Below are 23156 nucleotides of genomic sequence, written 5' to 3' on the forward strand. Positions count from 1 at the left end.
CAAGCTAATCTATATCTTTTTTTTTCAAATAAATGATATACAGGATGTTTCAAAATTAAGCAATCAAACTTCGACAGTATGTTTTATAACTAAAAATAGGAAAAAAATGTTACATAAACATAGATCCAGAAACGTTTCATTATCATGTCATATTGAAAAAAAAAGAATTTGATCGTTTAACTTTGAAGCACCCTCTATGTTCCTCCTATCAATTAGTACTATTCGGTAATATTTTGGTTTCATCTATATCAAGAAGTGATTGTACACACGCATATCTGTGTAGAGATAAATTTGCGCAATTTGCATACCGATAAGTGTCGCGAATATATATTAAAATATCTTCAAGTACTCTCTTCAGATTGATAACATCGCGGAATCGATAAAATTCACGATGGAAAATGTGAAAGGATAAATCGTGCGAATTTATTATAATCCAGTATGCAGATATGCAAGACCTAATTTAAGAATACATCGACCTTGGAGAAAGGCAAATTGTGTGTCACCAATATCTTACGCAAGTCTCGCGCGATAATAAAAGATGCGGAAGAAACGCTTGCGTCTCACCGATCGATAAGGGAAAACGTCGAAATAAAATCGCGATTAAGTAGAGCAACATTTCCGCGTTATATTATTTCACGGGAAAAAAGAGAATACACTTTGCAAAAATTAAAAAAAAATTACCAGTCATTGCTCCCCAGATAGCATGATATATTCTTTGACTATTCTATTTAGCGTCAAATATATCAGATGTTTCAAAAGTAGAGGTCAATGGCTCGGGAAGTGATTGGGATCCAAAAACAAGAAAAAAAAATGATATGAACATAGGTCCGGAAATGCATTGTTTTCGAGTTATCGCCATTTTTATGTTGAAATTTCAAATTGCTTTACTTTCAAATTTTTTAGTTAAAATTGAAAGAAGAGATGGTTTTGTATTTATTTATTTTATTTTATTTATTGTTTGTATTTATTTCTTTATTTTATTTGTATTTTTTTATTACGGTTTTTTTTTATTTTATCCTGGGTAGTGCTAAAGCAGTCCACAACTTTTACTTGACTTTAATTATGTTATAAAATTCATAAAAACCATCTTTCAATTTTGACAAAAAAATTTCGAAAGTAAAACAATTTGAAATTTCAACATAAAAATAGCGATAACTCGAAAAAAACGCATTTCCGGACCTATGTTCATACCATCTTTTTTTCTTGTTTTTGGGTCCCCAATCCCGAGCGATTGACCTCCACTTTTGAAACATCTTATATACTATTTTGAGGATATTTTTATGGAATTATCTATGAATCTGGGTAGAATATTCTTGTGTTAAAAGAATATTTTATAAATCTGCTTAAAACATTGCATTTAGAACGGTCTCATCTTGAAGTTCTATGCAGATTCATAGATCGTTTTTTTTTTTTTTCACTTTATTCGAATATTCAAATATTCATTGAAGGATATTTATAGAATGTTTACAGAATAAGTTTGTGCTATCTGGGTTCAAAGATCAAAGAGATAACAAAAATATATAGAGCGAGCGATTTAAATGTCCAATCTCAAAGGGAAATATTATTTAGCGTACAGAGGGTACACACGTCATTCCCACATTTCCCTCATTTCTCTCTCTCTCTCTCTCTTTCTCTCGGCACATCATGCATACACAGGCGCACGTGCTACCTGATCGATCACTCTACTCACCAGCTGGATGTTTCCACAGAGGCTGCAGTCTTTCGGGCACGAACTTGCCGATGGCGTTCATCGAATTCCTGTAGATTACCGACATGGTCCTCGAAATACGGAGATTTCGGCGGAGCGATTCAACACTTCGCGCGGAATAAAATAGAGGACGATCGCGGAAAAAAAAGGCGCCCAACGATCAATGGGACAATGCGATCCGAACGCTGCGACCGAGAGGCGCAAAGTGTCGCCGATTGGTCGCGATGACGCTCGCGCGATCTTGTTTCTCGCTCGCCTCCCTCGACCTCGCCTGCGATTCGTGAGAGCGAGCTCTCTCTATCTATCGTTCTCTCTCTCTCTCTCTCCCTCCTTCCCTCTACCCGTCGACGATGAATTTGCGCGCCTGACTTATACGTACGCGCCAGACTTTAAATATTGTCTGGCTGCCACGAGCTATGAAATCTGCGACGCGTGTATCGCCCGGAAAACTAGAGGTGGGACGAGATTGGACGCAAAAATTGACCTCGCTTTTATATATATATGTATATATATCTCAAAATTTAAGTAAAAGACACTGAAAATTAATATAAATAATTTTTCAAATTATAAATTTTAAAAAAAATTTTTGATTTCTCAAAGTTAAACATTTTTCATTTTTAAAAAATTAAATTAAAAAAAATTGTAGAAAAAAATTAAATTTCAAGAATCTCTTCTATATAGTTTATATAGAAGAGATCAATTTTTTGAAATTAAATAATTTGAAAATTTTTTAACTGAAAAATTAAAATTTTTTTTTTAAGATCGATAATTTTTTTGAAAAATTATTTTTATTAATTTTCAAAATGTTTCTTTTTTACTAAATTTTGAGATATCTATATAATTTGCGGATAACGTTCGATGAAAATATAAAAGAATATCTTTAATTTCGTTCTGAGAAAGAAAATTTTAAATGAAATAATACAAAGTGTTATCTTATATTATCGGGAAGTGATAAAACTTATAGTTTGTTGCGATATAATTAGAGCAGAATCTGTTAAAAGTTAATGGAATGACATGATAAGATATAAGGAAGCCAAGAACTATTTCAATTATCGCAAACAAGTACCGGAGACCAATATGTTATTTATATACAAGGTGTCCTAAAATATCAAATATCGGCGAATATCCTTTTTACAGTAAATTCTCTTTTCCCAATTTGAAGATCATCATTTATTACAAGTTTACTACAATTTATTACAAGTTTATTACAAGTCATTTATTACAATTTTTTCTATCATATATTTTTGTAACTAAGCCTCAAATTAAAAAATTCTCTCTCTCTCTCTCTCTCTCTCTCTCTCTTTCTATTAATTCTAAATAAATTCCATCCAAATTAATTGAAAAATGTAGTTTTGTTATCCTGTTGGCTCCCCAAAATTTAATTCGCAGAGTCTTTCTTTTTCAAAATCCGTTAATGTATATACCCTAACAGAAATGCTATACATTAAAAAATAACAAAACAATCTTATTTTGCAAACAGAAACAGAATGTTTACATCTCACTTATGCGAATGTAATCGACATGAGATATCAAAATTCTGAATGTCACGTTTGTTATTTATATGTAAACATATCTATGTATTCTCGGATATATATCTCGCCTTTAGTAATCTTGACTAGTCAGTCATCGTCCGCTTATCGACATATATATTTGATAATTTAAATATGTACAACTTGTCCAACAACTTGTCACACATCTCGGAATTTGTATATAAGGTAATTATATTTTAACTTTCTCTTATGTGTTTGGACTTTGCTATGCGTTTACTCTATTATTAATTTTAAAAAGTATTATTTTGTATTAATTCTAGGATTTTCATATTTGATTGTACTTAATATATGTGAATTCTCCGCATATGGGTCTTAAACCTCCTGGCCTATCAACTCCATTTATTTATTCTGTATGTGATTTTTTGCAACCTTATCATCTCTAATTAAGTTTGCTGAAAATGGTCCGAAAAATGAACCAAAACGTTCGTTTTTAAGTCTTGTAAGTGATTAAAATTTAAATAAGTTAAATATGCGCTCCACTTGCCGCGCTGAATCTTATTTACCTTTTCGCTAATTTATTTTTTTTCATTACCATATCGTTTTTATTTATTTATATTAATTAAACAAACATTATGAAAGAATTTGGCAAAATTTCGCAAGCTTATCTTTTCATGTTGTCCAATAAGTCAAGTTAGGGACTTAAAAATTCAGTTTGAGAAAAACAAAATAAAAAATATAAAAATTTTAGTTTGCGCAGATAAGACTACTACTGAATAAATGAAACAATGGACAATATATCTTCAAAGTTTTCATCACGCTCGCTCGATGAGAGACAAGGAGATCACAGGACATTTTCATATAAAAGAAGAGAAAACGTTTGTCATATAAGCGGTATTTACTGTACATGTCCTTGATATAAGTATAGTTGAGTTATATATATATATATATTATATGTGTCGAACATTAGAGATACTTCAATGAGTGATGTTGCGGAAGACCTTGCTCTTGCTGACATTGGCCGAGAGTTCCGAATCGGATACTCGGATGTTCGCCAAGTTGTCTCTCTCTCTTTCTCTCTCTTACAATGGGTAAATTTTCTATTAATAAAACAAAGGTATTTGTTCCCCACATTTTGGCAATGTGGTTTGGAGAAGTATGACTAGTTTTGAAAAATATATCTATGAGAAATGTCTTACATAAATATGCCTTTTACATATTATCGAATATGCCGAAGAGGGAAAATACTCCCAAATAACAAAAGTAATCATTTTGATGTCATATTTGACGTCAAAGTGACCACTTTTGCTACCTGGCATGAATTTAAATTAGTCGCAAAATTAGATTTTTACTATATATAATTTTTACTATATATGGACTGTGCCAATGTGCGTGTGGATTAATAAAATCAAGCGAGAAGAAAAGTGAAAAGATTTTTTTCAATAATATGATTTCATATTTTTAATGATTAATCAATGATTTTTTTATATAATGATTTTATATTCACACATATATATGGTGTTTTTATAGTGATATCGCTTTTTTGGACAACAGGCGTGAATTGGCAATCCGTTCTTATATAGTCAAAGATTTAAAGCAGCTTAAAATATATCGTGTGTGTGTGTTAGCATTATAGAAAACACAAATATATTACAAGCTTTATGTATATAATTTTTATTATATCGACATATGTTTGTAACAATAATTCAAAATATACAATACAAAGCGATTGTAAATAACGGACAAATAACTGATTTCAAAAAATGTGCTTAAGGGATTAAAATATATAATGTCTAACTGATCAGTTGTCCGTTTTTTCTAAACAGTTCAGTTTAGCTTGTGCTCGCAATACATTATAAATGTACAATATATTGATAGTTTTGAATATTACGTATAAAAAGCATCTCTTATTGAAATATAATTATTTTCTTTGATGTATGCAATAGAAGCATACAAGATCGTGCAATACTTTATGTGATAACTTAACAAGATTGAAAAGTGCTTTATTCCGTAACACTAACAGAAATAAGAACTGACAAATCGAGATATATAAAAAAAATAATAAAAAATCTATTACAAAATTCTATCAAAGATAAAGGATACGCTTATTTTACGTAGTTATGAGATACAACTATAAATTTGATGAAACTTTTCCAATTCCAATGTTTCAACATTAAAATAGATACAATCTAATATTAGATAGAAAAGTTTCAATCACAATATAGCTTTGTAAGGACAGCGATATAATACATTATACAGATGCACATATTAAAAGAGTTCTTACATATTTATATATAATATATATATATAAGGCACATGAATTACATATAATATATTAAATATGTGTATGTGTGTAATGCCATTAATTGCCGTATATACATAGCGATTATTTAACTGGATGGATCCAGTGAAATTCATGAGCCATCATTTCACATTGATCAGTCTTATGTTCGTTAAATCTTTAATATAACACTACTACAAAAAGCAATGATTGAAGTCTTCAATATAAAAGATACAATTGTCATAAACACATATATTATTTATTCTAAAGAACTTTCTAAAATACTTTCAATAAAAATGATGTAGCATTTATCAAAAATCAGCAAACTTGCAAGAGGATAAAAATATATTTGTAAAGTATGTATATTTGGCAGCTTAGTATATTTTAAGGATATTCAAAGGATTTTATCGATGGCACAAATATATTAATCCAACTATTCTATTGTAATATATTGTAGTAGCACTTATTAGACATATAGAGAGCGAGAAAAGCTCCATTATAAAAAAATGCATGTTTAATAATGAGCTTTACTATATAAGTAGTAAATTACGATTAATTTGTCGATAAATGCAAGTGGTAGCAACGTTGATATTAAGTATGGAATATAAATAGATATATGTGTATATAATTCATTAACGTAAACTTGAGCATATGTAATATGCAGTAAAACACAGATATTATGTCATTATAAACATTCTAGATACACGTATTAATTTTTGTGTATCTTATTATAATCTATATTGCATTATATATTAAATTAGCGTTTCTTTTTTTAATTTTTTATATAACAATACAATATTATTGTATATTTCAGATTGCAATAACCAATATAAATGCATTGGTAATTGTATTTTTTTTTTAATTTGTATTTACATCCTGCGGCAGTAATACTATTATCACATATAATTGCACGTTTGCAGTATTGCATATTAAATTAATTCATCTGTATAATTTTGAAATATTGTAATCGATGAGTTTAAATGTACTAATAGATCCATACATGTCAATTGTAATGAATTTGGAAAAATCTGTAGAAACAAGTAGTTTCGTGTCCGGATTTGGTGGCAATTCGACAACTGCTAATAATTCTGGTACTTCGGGATCTCTGCCTATTTTGTTTATCCAATATTCACTCACAGTGCGAACGGCGCTAACAGTAATATCTGTGTCTGATACATTATTGTTTTGTAAATTAGATATATCGGCATCTAGGCTTCGGCTAGAAGGTATTTGTAGGTTCCTAAATGCATTTAAGCTGAGTGATGGAGTACTTATACTGGACCTAATACCCATTCGACTTCTCTTTACATTACTCTTTGTTAAAGCAATGTTCCACCAAACTAGTTCATTATTTGTCACTGAGAGTAAAATCGGAACATTTACGGTAGTCGGAGCCCAAAACAATTGTGTAATGGGATTGTTATGGAAAGATAGTTGAATGATCTCTGTCCGCTTTCTTATATCAATAATCTAAAAATGAAAGAGTAATATTAAATTCATATCAAAGTATGTAATTAAGAACTAAGAAATCGTGAAAAAACTTACAATGATTTGTCCTCTTTCAGTTCCAACAGCGATATACTGTTCATTTTGCGAAATATCACAGCAAATTGCTTTCCATGAAAATGGACAAGTATAAGGCTGTTCATTAATTTCTATACAAGGTAATAATACTGTCCTATTTTTGCAAAAGTAGTATAAAACTAATTGGTTTGATTCATTTAAGACCGCTAAGTAAGTTTTGTTGTGGCTAAAACAACTAAATGTAACATCTGAAGGCAGATCAAATGGAACTTGACTTATTAATTCCCAAGATATAGTCTCAGTGCATTCATTAAACCAAATCGTTTTTATGTCACTCTGTGTTATTATTGCCATATGATTGTTATTTAATTTGTGAATATCGATTATATGTCCTGCAGGTATATCGGTTCCGAATATCTGTTTAGAATGTTGCCACATCTATTGAATAAAAATTGATAAAAATAAAAATATAATTAAATTTTTTAAATATTTTAAATAATTGAATATTTAGAAATTATTATATACATACCATTAAATTACTATTGTTCCATCCACACACTATTACATTAGAGTTACAAATGTTTATAATCTTCAGAAATATATTTAGTTTTTCCAGCTTCAAAATAGTATAGGATGTTTCAGTTGTTATGTCATATAACATAAGATTACATTTTTCTGTAACATATACAACTTCCTTTCCATCAGGAGAAAGTTGTAAGTTCACTATTTTTTCTTTTGACTCAACTTCTATTGTTTCTTCCCCATGTGAAACTATTATTTTCTTCAGCTGGCTCTCTTTGACTATAATGTCTGTTTCATCATAAGGCTTAACTATTGCATCAAATAAACATATCCTATAATTTAACAAAAGAAATGGTGCTATAAGATTTAATTAAGTTTAAAATATAAAGTATACATATGTAAAAGAGAAAGAGTGAGAGAGAGAGAGAGAAAGGAATGTAAAAATGATGCATAAATGTATTACCTTGGTATTGTATTTGATTCTTGTATTGGAAAGTTCCACTTGTAAAATAATCTGTTTCCGTTTCCGCATATCTGAGAGAAAAGAAGAAACTATTAACTGTTTCAAACATATAATCGTATAAAAATATAGTTAAATATATAACTAAATTAATAAAAGAAGAATACGTACAATATGACAGCCTTCTTCTTCTAAGCAATAAGTATCTAAGGATGTGACACGACTTTTGTAAATAGCAATAATTGGATATCCACCCGAAGTTTGCCATACATTTATAAAACCCGCAGAATCAGCCATAATCATATATTCACCATCATAAGTTATAGTTGCGCAAACATAAGTTATAGGACTATTTTCAATGAACACCTTTCTTTGTTTACAGAAACTATACACATTGTCCCCGTCCCACCACCATTTTACACATATAGCTTGCTTTTCGGTAGCAATCATTAACGAGTCTTTGTGTCTGGGTACATGATGAAAAAAAATGACCTTTTCGCTCTTTAATTGTAGATTGTAACAGGCAAGATATCGATAAGCAGTGTAATCATCGCTACAATTGGAGTATACAGTAAAGGTCATCTTTGATTCATCTATTACATGTAGTAACGAAGCTTGAGCAGTAAACGCTATTTTCGTTATAATTTCCCTGTAACAAATGCATGCCATATTATGTTATATTAATACGCATAAACGTGCGTACATATCATCGTTTAACATGTACATGTACTTACGTAGGATCTTTTTTTATAGTAAACACAAGTTCCCCCTTTCGATTCCACATCTAAAAAAAAAAACATACAAGACATCACAGAGAGAGAGAAACACGAATAATACATTATATGTATTACATTATAATTTTTCTAAAAAAGTATATTACACAATAAAAGATAAAAAACTTCATTTCGTAAAAGAATCATGTGTAAAAGACTAAAACACAGTACCCGAATTTTTGTTTTGTTAGTGCACGCAGCAATGTATTGGTCTTCGTATCCAAATGCCATGTCTAATATCATTTCATCTTTAATCGAGAATTCTACTACACTGTCATCTAAACCATTATTGTTTGTAAACATGTTAGACCAGGCACTTTGTTTTTGTCGTGGGCTCTCCATATGAGTATGACCCTGATCATTGGGTTCAAATGCATCGTTTAACAGAAGAGGAAATAGCTTTATTATGCCAGCACTGCTCAACGATAAGAAGCAATCACCATTCGTAGATACAATAAGTTTTTTAATTGAACATTCTTCGTTATGTCCATTAAAAACTTGTTGCTGCATGTTTTTGCAATTCCACAAAATTATTTTACCCCTTGTGGTTCCAATCAGAATCAAATGAGAATAATCTGTGAAAGATGACGTGCAGATATCCGTTGATGTTTCGTGAATTAACGATATATTCACGTTTTCGAGAGTTTTATCATGAGATAAGTATAGGTAATTCCCTTTTTTCATAGCTAGTTGTTTGGCAGTTTGCGTGACATAGTCTTGATATGGATGGTTCATTGCGATTTGAATTATATCTAAGCATTTCTTTCGTCTATGTTCTACTATAATGTTTGCTTGTTCTTGAAGAAATCTTTCGATATTAGAGAAATGCGCTTTGTACTCGTTATTAGAGCATGTAATATAGTCTTTGTATTTTTGTAAATCCAGTAATAGATCTGTTAAACCCGAATGCATTATTTTAGCTTGAATGAAACTGAAGTCCAAATAAAGTTTCGGAAATTCTTCAAATAATTTTGCTTCCTCCAAATGGTGGCCAATATAAGAATAAATATAATTATCATCTGGCAATTTTGAAAAATCATTATTGCAATGTTCGCGATATTTTTCAATAACAGATTTATGCATCTGTATCAATTCGTCTTGTGTTAGTTTCGTCCTTAGATGACATAGCAGTAAGTCATGCACACCATAAATATAACTTTTCAAATCCTTATTCCATTTTTTTGCTACAAGTGATTTATGGCACAAATCAAGCATCAGTTCGTCAACTTGATATATATCTTCTTCTTCCCAGAGAATTGATAGAGTCTTAAAAAAATGAAGAAATGGAGATATGAATTATTGAGAAAGAAAGTAGAGAGTATGAAATTATTACCTGTATTTACATCGTGTTATTATCTGTAGAGGGAAATGGGTTAAAGTTACATAATTTTAAGGAAAACATATATAAAATGAATAAAACCAAATCTTTTTAAGTGAAGGCATTTTGAAAATTTAAAGTAATTTTTGGTTTTTTGAATGGTAACATGTGCTTTTTTTACAGTAGGATGGCAGTACATATATATATATATATAATGACAATAAAGTAGTCTTCCCGCAACCACTCGCACCAAGTAATCCATAACTGAATAATAAAACGTTTATTAGAATCATAACAATATCATAAAACAAAAATTATTACATAAAATTTTTCTACGTTTCATATATATATATATATATATATATTTTATAATGCTTGCATTCAAAAACATGTATTACAATCTTGCTATTAAAAAAAAAAAACATGTGTTTTCATTTAAAAAAATCAAGAATTACTTTCAAATTTTATGCTCTCCTTAAAAGAATGTAATTTTAATTTAACTTATATTTTTCTACCAATAATAACATTGATGTAAATCCTTATGTGTGCATATACTATATACTATACAATGAATTAATAATATATAAATTTTATTATACCTTTGAAGTTATGTTAACATCTTCATTAAAAATAGCTAGACTCTTATAATATTTTTTCAAATTTGGTTGTAGTTGTCCAATACACATATCAAAAATAGTTTCTTGTTTCTTAAAAAATTCTCTTATTACTCTGTAATACAATATAACAATGGAATTTTATTGATTAATATTTAGAATTAAAGAAATTAGACATTATTTAGAAATTATATAATACCCATACTTGTTTTTTGCATCCTTTTTTCTCAAGGATTCCAGATAATATTTCCATCTATTAGTGTTTATTCTCATATCGTATTTAAATTCTTTAAATTGCGCAGCAAACATGGCAATGAGTAATGGCATACCCTTACATTCTTCATGAATTCTCTTTGCTTCTATAGGTAGTTTATCCACATCCATTTCCAGCACTTTAGCGAATAAACCTAATGTTTCTGTTTCTGTAAATCCATCATTCATCTGAAAGCAATGCATATTTTGTTGTGAGAATAATTATATATTTCAACACATATATATAATCATAAAAGTAATAAAAGATATTCTAGATGGTATTATATATACCTCTATTTTCTTAAATATTTTTTCTTCTAGAACATTGATGTCAGCAGTGAGAACTAGAGTTTTACATTTAAAATCAAAAGCATTTACAATATTTTTGTCAGACACATCATCTAAAATCAGTAAAGCATTGCGATTATCTTGCTGGCCAAAATAATATTTAAAAAATCGGATCAAAGAATCTTGCTCTAGCGGAGTGAAAGATTCTGGTTGGATTTCCAAATTCCTCACATTATGATAGAGTGTGTTTAACTGAATTAATATTTCTTCATCGACTGAACGATCACATGTAAATTTAATCCAATAAATTTGATTCTAAAATAAAAATAAAGAGAAAATTATTACATGCAAAATGTAATATTAAATGTTATAAGCATCTAACAGTCAATAGAAAACATACAGAAAATAAATTTTTCACTAATCTTATATCCTTGAGAGTATTGGCAGTTAGACTAGATTTTCCAAATCCCTTCATGCCATGTAACACAATGTATTCTGTGGGCTTTAATTGTTGTAAAGCCATCCTCAACTGTGTAATCTGTAAACATAATATACTGTATAATAAAATTTTATCTCATAAATTTGGGAATCAAAGAATACACACACACATGATACATGATTTATTATATACTTTTATTATATGACATATATGTAAAAATATTGAAATTGAATGATTTTTTATAAACTTACACATGATTTAGATTTCCATATGTATGCATGGAAATAAACAATTAAACTAAATAAGAAAAAATGTAATAATTTATCACAACAAATTACATTTATAATAGCAATAGGATTAAATATATATCTCATCCGATGTTAAAAAAATTTCTTTTTTATTTTTTAAGATCCTTAAAATAATTTCATCACAAAGATTATATATACAGGGTGTATCTGAAATGATGCACTAAACTTTAGGAGCGTATTCTAGAGGTCAAAATAAGACTTTTTTTTCTTATGAACATGGGTCCGCAAATGAACTCCCCTCCGAGCTAAAATTCGAAAATGTGTGAAATTCATTGTTAAGAACTCACGGCTAAAGTACGGACATTTTCTGCTTTCAATTTGACTGTGGTTATTCGGCGATATAATTTTTTTTTATGAAATACAGCCGATTTTTAATTTTTTCCCCGAACTTTAGAGGCCTCTAACTCGGAGGAGGGTTCATTTGCGGACCCATGCTCATAGAAAAAAAAGTCTTATTTTGACCTCTAGAATATGCTCCTAAAATTTAGTGCATCATTTCAGATACACCCTGTATATATGTGACACAAATCTTTCTCTGTATAATAATATAATTTACAAATATTGTAATAAGCAATATGCATTATAGAGATAAATGTAATGTCAAATAATAATAGATACCTCAAAGTTCATAATTTTATCTTATCATTAGTGCAACTATAATCAAGATATAGTCAGAATGACTCATACAAGCTAATATCATATCAATATTATATTTAGTTATACCTTTTCTTCTCTGGTAACTGTCAATGGAGAAAGGGGTGGCATGTTAAGAGGTCCAACATAATAATCTATCTCTCCATTGTTTTCTATTGTATAATTACATAACAATTTATCTACTTGCTCGCTAAGCCAGATGTAGTGATGTTTTAAGGATTGATGAAAAACATCAAAAGCATATGGGCCACATCTTAAAAATGTTAATACAAACACTTAATGATTACATTGAACTCTAATATCTATCATAAGCTATATATTGTTAAATAAAAATGTAAATTATGAAAGTAATTTGCGACACATGTGATTATTGTTATTTATTAGTACAAATAGAATAAAAATGTAAATAATAAATTAAAATAAAAACATATATGTAAGATTGTATGAAAGATGTGCAAATACAAAACAAAGAAAATATAAACGTACCTTGGAAGTATATCTAACAATTTTTCCGCTCTCTCTTCCTTAGTAGCCCCAGTATAAATGCTCTGAATATCCCTTGTTTTTAAAATATCATTAGATGCTAAAGGTTCTACAATGTCATTATCAATATCTAGATCATCAATTATATCTTTCCTCAAATGGAGGAGAATATCTTGATGAGCTGGTTCCATCTTTATGATTAAAGTTTATGATCCAAATTACAATACTAGAGCTTGTAGTTATCTTGTTCGAATTTAATATATATCTAAAATAAATAATGATAAAAATTACTTAATTTGACATTAATTTCAATTATATATGTGATGAGTTAAATAAATAATCATATATTCTTAATAAATTCCACAAGATGAGAAAGCCCAGCATTTAAGAATAAATATGACTTGTAATCTTAATAATATAACTTTTAATTTGATAAAATAATAAGTGTGTAAAAATAACATAATAAAATATATTTATATATTTTAATTGAATATAAATATACATACATTATTTTACAGTATCACATAAAATAATGTAACTATTACAAATATCTATATATGTCATTTACAAAATTTATTTAACAACGATCAATATAGAAATGGTTTCATCATCTTTATCATCGTTTTTATCTTTATATTTACATCTTCATAGTATGTACCTATAATCTCTTCACCTTATTAGAAAAAATATATATAGAAAAATCTATTTTATCAAACACATATATAAATATAAATCAGTTCATCTAACAAAAAATGCTATCCTACGTTTAGAAAATGAATTTATTATGAAGTAGTTTTTTTACGATTGTGCATCAGATAGTTAAAAAGAAACGCTTAGCAGCTATACACGATATTTGTGATTATCCTAATGATAATCTCAAATATCGCGCATATCAACGCAAATCGATAAAATTTATCAGCCGTGATTTAATCTATAGCCGAAAAGTATATCACACGAGTTTTAGATAGAATAAAAGAAGCTTTCTTTATATAATATATACAGAGTGTCTATAAAATATGTCCCCATCTCCTATATTTCGGAAACGGCTCAAAATTGGTTATCCTTCCAAGGCTGCGTTCGGAAATATCACCCATGTGCATACAAGCGTCGTTCTATCTTTGTTCAACTTTTAGCAAATAACAAAGATAAAATGACGCTCGTATGCACACGGGTGATGTTTCCGAACACAGTCCAAGGAAGTGCCCCAGAAGGACTCCAAAATTTCGAATGGAACCCTCCTATTGTAGTATATCATTTGAAAGAGCACAAAAAAAGAAAATTTTTAGTGCAAAACACAGGTTGATATGTTAACCTATTCGGGAATTTATTAGGATCAAAGTTCGAAAAAGGCCAATTTAAAAAAAAATCATTACTCCCATTTGAAAAATCCTAAAAAAATATTTGAGGTGTGAAAATGTTCGTTTTTTTAAGTTCTTTCCATAAAAATACGCACACTAAGGCATGCGCCATCCGTGTGCGCACATACCGGCAGTAATTTTCAAGGCTTGAATTTAATAGGTTTTTGGGTCTCTTTTTCGACCTGAAAAAAAGATCCCAAGGTCAAAATCTGAATTTTTTTATCGCACAGATATTCGCGGTTTTTCATAATTTTAAACCGTTTCCGAGATATAGGGGGTGGGGACAGATTTTATGGACACCCTGTATATCTATTTGCGCGTCATATTTTTACGGTGAATATACTGTTTTTCTTGTTCATACGCACATATAAATATATATAAAATTTCCTCAAGCCTCTTTAGCTTTTTAGCGTTTTTCTTAAAAAACAAACAGCAAACAATTAATTTTCTCAAAAACGAAATTTTACATGGAAGATTTTTTGTCTACATTTTCTACTTATATTTGCATAGGGAATCACCTCCATTGCACTTGTACCACGGTTTCCAATATATCCTGTATATACACACACACATATATATATATATTTTTTTTTTTTTATTTTTATCTTATTTTTGGATATTCTAAATTGAAACATATATATATTTTTTTCTCACATCTTGTCTTTTTTCTCTCCGTCCTCACATGTTCTATAGAATCGCCATTTTCACACTTATAGACGAGAATCTTTATTTTTTCCTTTATATTTAAAGAAAATTTACCAGTTTATTTTTTTCTACTAACCTTTTCCTCGAGTAGATGTTATTGCCCTCTTTCACATCTCGTGAAATGTTTGTCTCGCACATTAATCGTTCAGATATAAGATTTAGTCTTTACGGACAGGAATCTCTCTCTTTCTTTCTTTGTTTGAAAATCCAAGTAATCTCTTGCCGTAACAATGCGATATCCTTGCAGCACGGTTGATGACTGTTGTTGACAACTGTTGACAAACCACTGACCATCACCGATCGGATACATACAGGAAACTAGATACTGGCTACAGTGTTGGCTGGCGGGAGCAAGATGGATTTTTCGCGCATGCGCGGCAGTAGTGACAATTAACTAGCGATATATCACCTTATAGGCATAGAAAATTTGGCAGCCTCAAGCAAGATTACTTAACTAAATTTTATATATCTATAATTTTATATATATATATATATATATATATATATATATATATATATATATATATATATATATATATATATATATATATATATATATATATATATATATATATATATATATATATATATATATATATATATATATATATATATATATATATATATATATATATATATATATATATATATATATATATATATATATATATATATATATATATATATATATATATATATATATATATATATATATATATATATATATATATATATATATATATATATATATATATATATATATATATATATATATATATATATATATATATATATATATATATATATATATATATATATATATATATATATATATATATATATATATATATATATATATATATATATATATATATATATATATATATATATATATATATATATATATATATATATATATATATATATATATATATATATATATATATATATATATATATATATATATATATATATATATATATATATATATATATATATATATATATATATATATATATATATATATATATATATATATATATATATATATATATATATATATATATATATATATATATATATATATATATATATATATATATATATATATATATATATATATATATATATATATATATATATATATATATATATATATATATATATATATATATATATATATATATATATATATATATATATATATATATATATATATATATATATATATATATATATATATATATATATATATATATATATATATATATATATATATATATATATATATATATATATATATATATATATATATATATATATATATATATATATATATATATATATATATATATATATATATATATATATATATATATATATATATATATATATATATATATATATATATATATATATATATATATATATATATATATATATATATATATATATATATATATATATATATATATATATATATATATATATATATATATATATATATATATATATATATATATATATATATATATATATATATATATATATATATATATATATATATATATATATATATATATATATATATATATATATATATATATATATATATATATATATATATATATATATATATATATATATATATATATATATATATATATATATATATATATATATATATATATATATATATATATATATATATATATATATATATATATATATATATATATATATATATATATATATATATATATATATATATATATATATATATATATATATATATATATATATATATATATATATATATATATATATATATATATATATATATATATATATATATATATATATATATATATATATATATATATATATATATATATATATATATATATATATATATATATATATATATATATATATATATATATATATATATATATATATATATATATATATATATATATATATATATATATATATATATATATATATATATATATATATATATATATATATATATATATATATATATATATATATATATATATATATATATATATATATATATATATATATATATATATATATATATATATATATATATATATATATATATATATATATATATATATATATATATATATATATATATATATATATATATATATATATATATATATATATATATATATATATATATATATATATATATATATATATATATATATATATATATATATATATATATATATATATATATATATATATATATATATATATATATATATATATATATATATATATATATATATATATATATATATATATATATATATATATATATATATATATATATATATATATATATATATATATATATATATATATATATATATATATATATATATATATATATATATATATATATATATATATATATATATATATATATATATATATATATATATATATATATATATATATATATATATATATATATATATATATATATATATATATATATATATATATATATATATATATATATATATATATATATATATATATATATATATATATATATATATATATATATATATATATATATATATATATATATATATATATATATATATATATATATATATATATATATATATATATATATATATATATATATATATATATATATATATATATATATATATATATATATATATATATATATATATATATATATATATATATATATATATATATATATATATATATATATATATATATATATATATATATATATATATATATATATATATATATATATATATATATATATATATATATATATATATATATATATATATATATATATATATATATATATATATATATATATATATATATATATATATATATATATATATATATATATATATATATATATATATATATATATATATATATATATATATATATATATATATATATATATATATATATATATATATATATATATATATATATATATATATATATATATATATATATATATATATATATATATATATATATATATATATATATATATATATATATATATATATATATATATATATATATATATATATATATATATATATATATATATATATATATATATATATATATATATATATATATATATATATATATATATATATATATATATATATATATATATATATATATATATATATATATATATATATATATATATATATATATATATATATATATATATATATATATATATATATATATATATATATATATATATATATATATATATATATATATATATATATATATATATATATATATATATATATATATATATATATATATATATATATATATATATATATATATATATATATATATATATATATATATATATATATATATATATATATATATATATATATATATATATATATATATATATATATATATATATATATATATATATATATATATATATATATATATATATATATATATATATATATATATATATATATATATATATATATATATATATATATATATATATATATATATATATATATATATATATATATATATATATATATATATATATATATATATATATATATATATATATATATATATATATATATATATATATATATATATATATATATATATATATATATATATATATATATATATATATATATATATATATATATATATATATATATATATATATATATATATATATATATATATATATATATATATATATATATATATATATATATATATATATATATATATATATATATATATATATATATATATATATATATATATATATATATATATATATATATATATATATATATATATATATATATATATATATATATATATATATATATATATATATATATATATATATATATATATATATATATATATATATATATATATATATATATATATATATATATATATATATATATATATATATATATATATATATATATATATATATATATATATATATATATATATATATATATATATATATATATATATATATATATATATATATATATATATATATATATATATATATATATATATATATATATATATATATATATATATATATATATATATATATATATATATATATATATATATATATATATATATATATATATATATATATATATATATATATATATATATATATATATATATATATATATATATATATATATATATATATATATATATATATATATATATATATATATATATATATATATATATATATATATATATATATATATATATATATATATATATATATATATATATATATATATATATATATATATATATATATATATATATATATATATATATATATATATATATATATATATATATATATATATATATATATATATATATATATATATATATATATATATATATATATATATATATATATATATATATATATATATATATATATATATATATATATATATATATATATATATATATATATATATATATATATATATATATATATATATATATATATATATATATATATATATATATATATATATATATATATATATATATATATATATATATATATATATATATATATATATATATATATATATATATATATATATATATATATATATATATATATATATATATATATATATATATATATATATATATATATATATATATATATATATATATATATATATATATATATATATATATATATATATATATATATATATATATATATATATATATATATATATATATATATATATATATATATATATATATTACAAAAATTTTACATATATAAAAATTTTCTTTTAGAAAATTTTTTACGGGGCTAGCAGCGCATCTTTTTGCTTGTATTAGATACTTTAGTGAGGTTGCGTTCACCGCGCATGCGCGAAAAACCCATCTCGCACGATTGGCTATTAGCAGCAATGTTGCGGGAGACAAGTTTCTCCGACAACATTTTCATGCGCATGCGTGAGTCATTGTGGTCATTAAACGCATAATTGACTATAGGATGCATAATTGACCTTTAACCATAGACATATATGCTTCCCAGCAAGCAACATAGGCGACAGTGTGATACTGAGTCGACACAGGTGCTTTCCTACAACGATACAACTTGACATAGCTGAGAAGCAAAGTGAAGATAGTTGTGTCAAAAATCAGGATTACCAATTCCAGTAATTTTTTTAATTTTTATATTTGCAGCACTGGACATTAATAAACATGTTTTTTCTTTTGTTTAATATGCACACATATATAGTTTTGTAAATAATCTTCTAAATTAATAAGAAAATAAAGTGCAAACACTGTTCGAAATAATATCATTTAATGATGCTGTACAGCATTCATGTTTTGTTGCAAGAGAAAAAAATGTATGGATTGCAAAAATAATTTATTTGTAGAACATGATGTGTAATGAATAAACAACATATAAGTATAAGTCAATTGTTTAAAAATATTAAACTTTTATAATTAATTTTATTGTTTAATATAATTTATATAATTATTATTTACATAACTGTTTTTACAATATATCGTAAAACTGTAAAAAAACTGAGCTTTACTGATATTAAGTTTACGTCAAAAAAAATGTAAGGCTGGATCTACAATAGATGCAGTAAACTTTAAACCGTAAAAAATTAACAATAATAATTGATTATTCTTCTCACATTTGACTGTGATTGATCAATTTTTTATAGCTTAAGACTTACTACATCTATTGTAGATCCGGGCTAAATATGAAATATTTCCCACATTTCACATTTAAATGTATGAAATAATTTTTCTACGCTTGAATCATTGACATCAATATTAATTAATTCTACTAATTATAAGTGAATATCTAATGTCTCCAAATCAATGTATCGGACCAAAAAAGCAATTTATCATTAATAATATCAGACGTTTCAATAAAATTTAATAAAAATTAAAAATTTAGGACACAAAATTTTATTAATGATACGTCTTAACCAGGCATAAAATATTTGTGATAATGTTAGTATATTAATATAATTTTGGTCGGCCTATTTGCATACTTTTTAATACATCACGATCTTTTCCTATATTTTGAAAGAAGCCGAGAATCTCTTCTGCAGTTTGATGGGGAATATTTTTGTCAGCAATTAATGCGGCATATCTAATTTCTGCTGATTTTTTACGCTCATCAAACGTCAAAAGCGATTCATTAATTTGCATTTTCGGATCTTCATTCGATTTGCTTAATTCAATACAATTTTTTTCATATTTATTTATATGTGCTTTAGATTCTGCGTGACGATAGATTTGCGATAAACCGCCAACAATAGATTTATCGCAAATCGAACAAAAAAATAAACTTCCGTCATGTGGCACTTCATGTAACCAACATTTAAATTGGTCAATTTCTAACCATCTGTGTTGAAATACAGATTTACGCGATTTTTTAATTTCTAAGTCATCTTTACAATTAATGTCAGCTAATATTGTTTGTGCTTTATTAATATTATTTCTGTGATACGCAGAATCCGCATGTCTAGATATATGTGTTGAATTACACGAAAAATTTTTATTGCATATACTGCAATAATAAAGACTATGATCAGATGATACTTTGCGTATCCAAGATTTGTATCGATCATCATTAAGCCAAGCTTCTGCAAAACCTCGCTTACGTTTTTTGGTCAATTCATCACACATTTCCATGACGATTATAAAAATAAAAAGAAAATAGAACAAAAAACAAATAACAGCTGCTGGAATATAGAGTAAAAATATATATATAGACGTATGTGTTTATATACACGTGTGTTCTGTGTATAGCTTATAGGTGAGATCAGGAGAGAGAGAGAAACCCTGTGGTTCGTCAATATTTAACTATTGTAACTACAATATTTAACTATTGTAACTACAGATTCTAAACTCTCTTTAATTGCATACGTGTGTGTATGTATATGTAAAAATACCACTTACTTTCTATAAATGTCATGAATATTTTACAAGAGCTCAAAAACTGGCGGCAATCACAAGACACATTAAAACAAAACGTTTCTTGAGGCGAGAAATACATATCATGAAATAAATGCGTTACGCGGCAACAGTAATGCCCAGATAGCGCACAGATATCTGAGAAATATCCTACAAATATTCTTCAAGCATGTTGAGAATATCCTAAATCCATTTTATGTCCCTCAAATATATGTAATGAATGTCCATGACATATCCAAATATGGAATTGGTGAACGTGGTTTAATCCTTGATATGTTCAGGAGATATCCGATGGATGTCGAATGGATGAATCAACAATAACGAATATATGGAACGAACTTCATATAGATGAGAAACAAACGTGACAAAAAGAGGTTACACCTGAAATTTTTATTTACATTAAAAAGATGAAATATATGTATGTATATATTTTTTAGGTATATATATATATATATATATTTTTTTTTAAACAATACATTTACCAAATAAAGTTTATATCACATACATTGTACTTTAATTTTGATAGTCTTATATATTTCGAAGTAGTATATATATTTTTAAGGAGGCACAGAAGCTTCATAATTTAAAAGGAAAATATACTTATTAAACAAACTAAGATATATATAATGACATTAATTATTCAATATTATATTTATTGCACACAAATTAATTTTAAAAAAACCTGACAATTCGTTTGTATGTGCGCGTGTGTATATGTGTGAAAGAAAAACAAGCTTATAAAGTTCTACATATATGCTATAGTTAGCAATTTTTAAAAGAAATATATATATAGTTTTCATTAAAAAACCGATATTGAAACTTTAAACGCATTTTTGCGTTATACCCGAGTTATATTAAAAAAAACCAAAACATAATATGTA

The 23156-nt window shown here is 23.6% G+C and overlaps 2 protein-coding genes and 2 long non-coding RNA genes across 6 annotated transcripts in view; 1 reads left to right on the plus strand and 3 right to left on the minus strand.

The window, feature by feature from the left end:
• The window catches only part of LOC115242567 (mitochondrial pyruvate carrier 4-like), a 17731-nt gene extending 15741 nt beyond the window's left edge, over window positions 1-1990 (minus strand). The window contains exon 1 of the mRNA XM_029818962.1: window positions 1691-1990. Coding sequence (XP_029674822.1) covers window positions 1691-1775 — 85 coding nt within the window. The 5' untranslated portion in view covers window positions 1776-1990. The remainder of the gene's footprint in view (window positions 1-1690) is intronic.
• Window positions 1991-2849: 859 nt separating this feature from the next.
• LOC115242568 lies at window positions 2850-6236 on the plus strand. The gene is made up of 3 exons (XR_003885074.1): window positions 2850-3423; window positions 3519-3697; window positions 3947-6236. It is a non-coding gene; the product is annotated as an uncharacterized LOC115242568 (long non-coding RNA).
• Window positions 4857-15616, minus strand: LOC115242566. 3 transcript variants are annotated; one of them, XM_029818960.1, is made up of 14 exons: window positions 15251-15616; window positions 13115-13376; window positions 12698-12881; window positions 11628-11756; window positions 11231-11542; window positions 10893-11128; window positions 10673-10802; window positions 8927-10021; window positions 8717-8766; window positions 8154-8631; window positions 7986-8056; window positions 7530-7854; window positions 7022-7438; window positions 4857-6946 (listed from the first exon to the last, which is right to left on the minus strand). In XM_029818960.1, exons 2-14 carry the CDS (start codon window positions 13300-13302, stop codon window positions 6416-6418), a joined length of 4146 nt encoding a protein of 1381 aa, XP_029674820.1. In that variant the 5' UTR covers window positions 13303-13376; window positions 15251-15616; the 3' UTR covers window positions 4857-6415. The 3 variants fall into 3 exon arrangements, with proteins under 3 accessions (XP_029674820.1, XP_029674819.1, XP_029674821.1); XM_029818959.1 differs by having other exon boundaries at window positions 11628-11765; XM_029818961.1 differs by lacking the exons at window positions 13115-13376; window positions 15251-15616 and adding an exon at window positions 11918-11963 and having other exon boundaries at window positions 11628-11765; window positions 12698-12835.
• A 5155-nt stretch (window positions 15617-20771) lies between these two features.
• Window positions 20772-23156, minus strand: part of LOC115242589 — a 5311-nt gene continuing 2926 nt past the window's right edge. Inside the window, exon 3 of the long non-coding RNA XR_003885077.1 lies at window positions 20772-22656. This is a non-coding gene — a long non-coding RNA (uncharacterized LOC115242589). The remainder of the gene's footprint in view (window positions 22657-23156) is intronic.

Source organism: Formica exsecta, unplaced genomic scaffold (genome assembly GCF_003651465.1).
Source record: "Formica exsecta isolate Colony F162 unplaced genomic scaffold, ASM365146v1 scaffold613, whole genome shotgun sequence".
NCBI classification, from domain to species: Eukaryota; Metazoa; Arthropoda; class Insecta; order Hymenoptera; family Formicidae; genus Formica; species Formica exsecta.

Excerpts from the sequence above, each read along its gene's own strand:
- LOC115242566 (XM_029818959.1), bottom strand. The coding sequence starts at position 13,302 with ATGGAACCAGCTCATCAAGATATTCTCCTCCATTTGAGGAAAGATATA. Across the intron at positions 8,767-8,926 it reads CTAACAAAACAAAAATTCGG|ATGTGGAATCGAAAGGGGGA; the intron begins GTACTGTGTTTT and ends TTTTTTTTTTAG. Across the intron at positions 7,855-7,985 it reads GAATCAAATACAATACCAAG|GATATGTTTATTTGATGCAA; the intron begins GTAATACATTTA and ends GTTAAATTATAG.